Raw genomic sequence first — 7,824 nt, 5'->3', positions numbered from 1 at the left:
ACTGGGTTCTGCTTTATGGAATTGACATTTTCTTAAACCAAATGTGAAAAAAGTGTTATTAAAACGACATTAGAATCTTTTAGTATGAATAAATTTTAAAATGTAAAATTTTAAAATTTTAAGTGGGCATTTTCCTTGAATTTCTAGTCTGAAATGGTTCTTTTAAAAACTATCATTCTAGGGGCACCTGGCTGGCTCAGTCAGTAGAGTATGTGACTCTTGATCTTGGGGTTAAATTCGTGTGCCCCATTGGTTGTAGATTACTTAAAAAAAATAAAATCTTTAAATAAATAAAATAACTATCATTAGAATGTTAGAACTACCATTCTAACAATCAGCCTAATTTAGATTTACTTTTTTCAATTTAATTTTTGAAGTTTAAGTAATCTCTACACCCAACATAGGGCTCCAACAGATAACTGAGATCAAGAGTTGCACATTCCTCCAACTGAGCCAGCCAGACACCCCTAGATCTTCTTTTACAAATGAGGATTAGCAAACTCATTAGGATTTTTAAAAGTATAGTACATGTTGCAAAAATTTGATTATATGCTGAAATTTACTTGTCAAAATATAACCACAAATACTTACCCATATTTCAATTTAACTACAGCTAAATCAAGTTTTTGAAAATTCAGGTGTATTTCCTTTATTTTTAGGAGCATAGGAACTCTTGTGTGACAAAACTTGAAACATGACAATTTATCAGTGGGGATCAGAGTACTGAACCAACAATGATTAGTTTGCTTTTTTCCTTGAGGTTTTAACTTACACTTAATTCCTTCCATTTTAGGGTTACATCTTTAAAAACTGCTTTTAAAAATAACCACCGAATCACAGACAAATCATGAATAATTAGGTTTATTTCAACAGTGGGTTTGAAACCCTCGCCTTAGGCAAGAGACTACAGTAATTATACCAGGAATAGACAATTTCCTACACTGTCAAATATATAAAAGTTCCTCTTGCACTTTCCTCAATACTGATCAACAAGCAGATTCAGTCCACATTTGCTTTGATCATTCTACTGAGTTAACCCAAGTTTCTTCTTCAGAGACTCTGGCATTTCAGGTGGAGGAGGGCGAGGGAGCCTGAAGTAGACCTTCACAGAGTCATAGATGAACCACTGTAGTGCAGTCAGAGTGCCAATCATGATGATACGGGCAAAGAGTCCTTTCCATACACCTGGTTGAAATATGAAACATGAATGAAAAATGAAATAATACCCAAGTGTTACTCTTTGTTTGTTTGGGTGTGGGGGGGGCGGAGAATCCTACCTTTAAATCCAAGTCTCTGAAGAACTTGAGAAGCACTGCTACCTTTCTCCTTATTCAACACAGATACCACGGAATCAGCAGGGTGAGAGACAATTGCACAGAAGACACCAGCTGAAAAAAGTCAAGATAAATAATCCAACATGGGATTAATTAAAAAAAAATTCACATCACAACCAACAATCTTTACCTAATTTTTAGTTCTTAAAAAATCAGATTTAGAGACTAACAATGTTACACAGCACTCTACCCTATGTAAAACAGAACAATCCTTCAAGTTTTTATATTCACATTTTAATCAACTTTCCTTTGTGTAAAAATGTATTCTTGAAAAACTAGACCAAAAAAATGGCACAGCAGTGAAATCAATATATTCCCCAAACTTAATCAAGACATGCACACCTGAAAGTAATTCTTTCAGAAACTCATCAATAAGTATTTATGAATCCTAAAAAGGTACAGAAAATGCTACGGGAAGATAAAGCTTCTTTGGAATATTTTTTTTTCCTCACAAAAAGAGGCCAATAATGGAAATAATCACTGGTCCTTAATTTCATGAACATGTTGTAACTCATACCTATGTAACCTGCCACAAATGTTACAACCAGCTGCTCTGCCTTTGAACATTCACTTCGGGGCTTAGGAACCACAAACTTGTACAATGCTTCAACAGTACGTTCAAAGCAGGCAAATTTCATCATGGTGTAGGGTATCTGTCTCATCCAGAGAGGAGCAACTCCCTTGTAGAATCTAGGGAAACCAGGAGACTTATTTTACTCAGTTGTATTTATTCCTTTAGCAGAGATTTTCATCAGTAACAGAAGTGTCCGCACACCAGTCGAGTCCTGATAGCAAAATATGGCAGCACAATTGCATGTCATTTCTATCAGAACCTAAGACTAACATGCAGGTGTATTTATCTCACATGCCAATGACTCAAGCACCTTTGACTATACAACCAAAAAAGTTGCTGGATGTTTCTCTAGCTGGAACTACAAGAAACAAGAAGTTTACAAGTAGAACTCAGTTCAAGATTGGCATCCACAAAGGTGGATCTAAGGAAGCATGTTGTAGCCAGACTATATGCAAATTCTTAGCTGTGAACACAGATGACAAGAATTCTAACAAGCCCTTCCCAAAAGTTAACAATTAATGTCAAATATCAAGGCATATGCAGATTGATAAACGTTCTTACTTTAGAAAAACATCTTTAATTCAGGGCTTAAGCCATGCATCAACTTATCCCTGCCCCGGAGTTTATGTTCTATGTAAAAGGTAAATAGACATTAACATAAGAGCTTAAAAAAAAAGTCTGGTAGGTTTAATGCTAACAAATGGAGTTCATTTAATTGAGTATTTTTATACTGTAACTCTAGACAAATGTTCACTTACGCTTTTAAGCCTTCTTCCTTATACATTTTGGGAGCTGCATCCCTCAAAGTGTTGGCATAACCTGGTTGGGTTTGAATTCGAACCTTAGCAGCTTCCATAGGAGCCAGGGCAATGTCAGCGAAGAATTCAGCACTGGCAGAAGCAGCCAAATATAGTGATGTGCGCCAGAGATAGGTGTTCTCCTAATTGAAAAACGTAAGAAGGAACATGTACCGCTATGGCATTGGCTGTTTTCAATTTCAATTAAGGAACAGTTCTAGGAAACAGTTACATTTCAGACAACCTAACAGTGTTTCTTTATATGGTCCACAAGTAACACACGAGACCGAATGTATATTCTCTCCCATAAGCTTATCAACCACAGTACAATGTGAATTATTTTTCTGAACATCTAGGTGCCAAGTATAGTTAGCCCTTGAACTACACAGAGGAATCCCAGATCCCTTCTCTTTAAAAAACTCAAAATCCAACTTACTTGGAAAGCAGGACAGTATAGTAATACAGACCAAAAAAAGATCCTTTTTGGTCTTAAAAGTTAAAATTACATACCTCCCCAAGCACGTTGCTATACAAGACTTTGAAAACTTCATAAAAGCCAAACTTGCAGAGCCCTTGCATAGAGTAGCCAATGAAAGTCGGAGCCCATCCTTTAGCCAAACCACGAACACCATCCTCTTTAAGTGTAACTGAGAATCCATTAAATATGCCCTTGTACTTCTGGGGGTCCACCTTTATTTAAAACAAGAAGAAAAAAATTAATTAAATGTACCAAAGAGCTATCACTTCTCATAAATATTTAATTTCACTGTTATTAGTTTTTCCTTTGGTTCTAAAATAAACTTCAGTCTAACTATACAAAAGGTGGGTAAACACAAATTCACTGCATATCAACTTAGTATCTATAATCAACTTCATGAATTTAACTTTATACATTAAGGTCTTTCTTTCAGTCAGACTTAAGTCTTGGAGGATTAGTTAAGACGGCAGAATCCCTAGAAAAATACATGATAAAACTGACTCAAAAGTTTTCACCATCCAACTCTACCACTTTTAAAAAACTAGTTTTCGGGGCGCCTGGGTGGCTCAGTCGTTGGGCGTCTGCCTTGGGCTCAGGTCATGATCCCAGGGTCCTGGGATCGAGCTCCGCATCGGGCTCCCTGCTCGGCCAGGAGCCTGCTTCTCCCTCTTCCACTCCCCCCGCTTGTGTTCCCTCTCTAGCTGTCTCTCTGTGTCAAATAAATAAATCTTTAAAAAAAAAAAACAAACTAGTTTTCAAGCTACTGCCTAAGTAAGAGGTAAGCCTATATCCCTGATACACACTAGTCCATTAAGAAGTTTATGTTATAGAGTTTTATGAACTTAAGGCAAATTAAATACAAGTTAAAAAGGTAAATCAACATAATGAGAATCTGTCTTTTGACTTAGATTCACTTCAAGAGACATGCATACGTTTCAGTGAAGGTATATTCACATCCATTCTATTAACTAATGGGAAAAGAAAAAAAATCTTAATTTCACTCTATCTGCCAGTACTACGAGGGCTGGTATACGTCACCTTCCTCTCCCTGCTAACACTTCACCTTCCTTTATTTCACCTTCCTCTCTCTTTTAGGTAAGTAGACTTCTAATCCTGTTTGGGACAAATAAATTTTTGACGTTTGATTATTTTTGTTTCAATAATCCTAATTAAGATATTCTAATCATAAAAAACTGTTATGTAAATAAATATACAAAAAGCTATGCCCACAAAATTTTAATACTAAAATAATGAAGAGTATTTTTTCTAATCTACATAATGTTCTGCGCTGATCTTATTCAGTAAATAAGAGAAATGAAGTTACTTCAAAAATACACTAAGGAAGGGCCACCTGGGTGGCTCAGTCGGTTAAGCGTCTGCCTTCAGCTCAGGTCATCAACTCCAGGTCCTGGGATGGACCCCCAGGTCAGGCTCTGTACTCAGCAAGGAGTCAGCTTGTCCCTCCCCCTGATCACTCTCACTCTCTCTCTCAAATAAATAAAATCTTAAAAAAAAAAAAAAGAACACTAAGGAGGATTATCTACTCTAATATGTAACTGCTTGTAAAATGATTATTTGGGAGCATAAAGAACCAGTAGGCCTTGAAGAGGAATGCTAGTCAGAACTGAGCACAGCACCAAAATAGCATTTATAGCCAGGGTTTGAGATCCAAAAATCTGCCTATAATCTTATTTTTAAAAGAGGCATTTCTTCAATTTAAAACACTAATTAAAATAAAGATCATGAGTTAAGAAAACTTGGGTTTGGTTTCCTACAAAAGTTTCTAGCAGTTGTGATATCTTCAAATTTTCTCGTTTGTGAAGTCCTTTTAAAATTATTTGGAATTAAGTCACACATGAAAGATACATTCACTGTTGCCATCTCAATACAAACCTGCATACGGCATTTCACTAAATCCAGAGGAACCACAGCAGTGTGTGTCAGACCACAACTTAAGACCCCACCAAAGCCACACAGTGCATAAAACTTCATGGAGCCATATTCGCAACTGTACTCTGTAGTAAGACAAGACACACCATGCATTTTAATATAAAACTCATGTTACTGGTTATCAACTTACCTCTCGGATAATTAGGTTTCCACACAGCTTGTTAGTAGAGGTCTATGTTGTACAACTTAAAAGCCATGCTTCAACAATATGCTTTTAATCCAACATGCAAAACAAACCTGCATTCTGCATTTAACCAGATCTAGAGGAACCAATGCTGTATGTGTTGTGCCACAGCTAATAATTCCTCCAAGTCCACAGAGGATAAAGAATCTGCCAGATCCATAGTCACAGCTATACTGCTCTGTTTGATTGAAAAAAAAATCAAGTAAGTATTTCTTCAGAGATGACTAAGGCCATGGGAATGAAAGAGAACTAGGATTCCCTGTGAAATAGTGCTATCACAACTAAACAGCCTTGGCCACTGGTTACAATTAAGCTGAAAGATGATTTTCCACCTAGTGTTAAGTAACAAGACATTTACTGCCAAAATCAAAGAATCATTTAGATTATGAAGGTTCTGTGAGACACTAGTTCTTATTTTGCCACACTAAAAATAAAAAGTCTTTGACAACATTAATAGCTACTCGAATAAAAATCAAACTTCAAATTATCTACTGCTGATAAAAACACACTTGAGAATACAAACCAAACTCAGGAAGAGCACTAGACTTAAGTAAAAACTTTCAAACTTCTAAGTGTGTCACTAACCAATACTATCCCCACTTATGGATTCATGTTAAGCATAAAATTAGATAAACAAAGTCCTAAAGTAAAATACATTTACTACACAACAGTGTAATGATTTTTTTTTACCCACACCGAAGACATAAAAGAAACACATAAATGATTCAAAAACTTTAGATTTTACAGGCACACAATGTAGATTACATTTACAGAATTCCTACAATTTGGTTTTCAGGTTTCTCTGCCCATACACTCCACTGGGATTTAAAACGTAACAATTAAGTTCAAGTTGAGTCTAACCGAAAAGATTCCTGAGAGAGAAGACTAAAGGGATCCCTACCAATTATTTATCTCCTTTTTATAGCTTATCTGGGGCTTCTGTCCCCTCCTTTACCAATTACATTAAAACAAGAAACCCAATTATCTCATATACCTCGTGTCAACAAATACTACACTTCGGGAATGCTTGAGGAGGAGGAGTATTTTTAAGAAAATTAATGCCAGATCAAGTAACAGATAATACAGATAGAACTGCAGGTGGCCAGTGGCTAGGAAGGAGACTTTACCCAACACTCAGTCTGCTGACCAAGAGGGCTCACGGCGGAGAAGATAAGGAGCTAGTCACGGCCTCCATACTCTCCCGAGGACGTGGAGGTCACAGAGGGAACTGTGCCTGGGCCCTTCCACGCCCTTGAGGGAGGGCCAAGGATCCGACACACCGCCTAGGGCGAAAAGGGCTGACATCCTAGGGCAAGCAACTAGGCGCCGTCCTGTGGTGCAGGAGGCCAGGAGCGTACTTCTTCTCTGTCCTCCAGGCCACTAAGACCGAGTGGACCACCAGGGCACAAAACGACCGTATCGGGGCAGGGTCTAAGCTCACCTTCCACAGCGGCTGCTGCCAGATTGCGGGAACAGCGGGGCGGGCCCGGGGGCCCCGCGGGGCTGCTGCGGGGGCCCGTGAGGCCATCGTGTACCAGCTGCAGGTGGGGCGCGTTGAATGGATTCGCCCGCGCCAGATGCGCCACGGACGAGAACATCTTCCTAAGGGAAGAGGGAGCAGCGGTCAGAGGAAAGGCAAAGGGGCCCCTCAGGCCACCAAAGTCACCGGCACCCTAGGACCCCGACACGGGCCTTCCTTCTTCCAGCCTCCGCGCCCTTGAAGAGGTCATGGCGGCCTCCCCCAAGGAGATCGACAAGGCCTACAGCCTAAACAACTCCTCAGAGGGGCTCCGTTCCCCGCACCCACCGGGAGCAAGGCCCGGCACACTCACTTCCTAAGATGGCGAACACACAACCGCTCCCTCGAAAAGGCTGCGGCTCACAGAGGCCGAACGTCCTCCCGACCCTTAGATCTGTGCCCTTCGCGCGTCGTCGGCGTGACGCACATTACGTGTCACAGCAGCAGGCGGCACCCATTGGCGGAGAAGAGCGCCGGGGCCGTAGCGTCATCGCGTTCTCCTAGCAACCCTATCCCCGCCCCCGTCCGCCCCAGCCCTTCCGGCCCCGGCCTCTGCGCAGGAGGATTCGTTCTGCGCATGCGCGCATTCCAAGGCCGGGTTTTTGAGTGGTGTGGGGTTGTGCTCGTGACCTCCTCTTTTTGTCCCTTCACATTCAAGCGTCTTTCCTTGACGCGGGGGCTTCAGTTTTTTTTACGTTTAATTGAGTCCCAGTTGATAGTAGCCACTTAAACAAAAAGAGAAAAAAAAACCCAAATGTGTGATGATACTCTCTTTCGGTGTTGCAGTTAGAATGTTACCGCAGTATTTTGTGTTACAACGCCTGCCATTAAGGTACTTTTTTTTTTAAATTAAGTTCCATGCATTGACATTACACATAGACATGTCTGCCTTTTCCGTTAGACTGCAGGAGAGTATTTTAAAAGAAAATGTGCAGCAAGAACTCTGGGGGTTCATCACAATAGTTTATACGACATATTAAAACATTCA

The 7,824-nt window shown here is 39.9% G+C and overlaps 1 protein-coding gene and 1 non-coding gene across 3 annotated transcripts; both read right to left on the bottom strand.

The window, feature by feature from the left end:
* Positions 1–845: 845 nt before the first annotated feature.
* On the bottom strand, positions 846–7,267 carry SLC25A3 (solute carrier family 25 member 3). Of its 2 annotated transcripts, none has more exons than XM_032416594.1 (8): positions 7,150–7,267; positions 6,759–6,919; positions 5,371–5,495; positions 3,216–3,395; positions 2,667–2,848; positions 1,852–2,024; positions 1,278–1,388; positions 846–1,185 (listed from the first exon to the last, which is right to left on the bottom strand). In XM_032416594.1, the coding sequence occupies exons 2-8, from the start codon at positions 6,913–6,915 to the stop codon at positions 1,025–1,027; spliced, it is 1,089 nt and encodes a 362-aa protein (XP_032272485.1). In that variant the 5' UTR covers positions 6,916–6,919; positions 7,150–7,267; the 3' UTR covers positions 846–1,024. The 2 variants fall into 2 exon arrangements, with proteins under 2 accessions (XP_032272485.1, XP_032272484.1); XM_032416593.1 differs by lacking the exon at positions 5,371–5,495 and adding an exon at positions 5,077–5,198 and having other exon boundaries at positions 7,150–7,266.
* On the bottom strand, positions 2,097–2,344 carry LOC116640164. Its single transcript, XR_004300989.1, has one exon. It is a non-coding gene; the product is annotated as a small nucleolar RNA SNORA53 (small nucleolar RNA).
* Positions 7,268–7,824: the final 557 nt, after the last annotated feature.

Source organism: Phoca vitulina, unplaced genomic scaffold (genome assembly GCF_004348235.1).
Source record: "Phoca vitulina isolate PV1807 unplaced genomic scaffold, GSC_HSeal_1.0 scaffold19, whole genome shotgun sequence".
NCBI lineage: Eukaryota > Metazoa > Chordata > Mammalia > Carnivora > Phocidae > Phoca > Phoca vitulina.
This window is presented reverse-complemented; position numbering and strand designations above follow the sequence as displayed.

Bases quoted from the DNA above. Each gene is read 5' to 3' on its own strand.
- SLC25A3 (XM_032416594.1), bottom strand. From the start codon at position 6,915: ATGTTCTCGTCCGTGGCGCATCTGGCGCGGGCGAATCCATTCAACGCG. The intron at 3,396-5,370 runs GTTTGTTTTGCA...TTTTAAATAAAG, and splicing joins TGGTTAAATGCAGAATGCAG to GTGGACCCCCAGAAGTACAA. The intron at 2,025-2,666 runs GTAAGTGAACAT...TGGTTTCCCTAG, and splicing joins AAGGAAGAAGGCTTAAAAGC to ATTCTACAAGGGAGTTGCTC.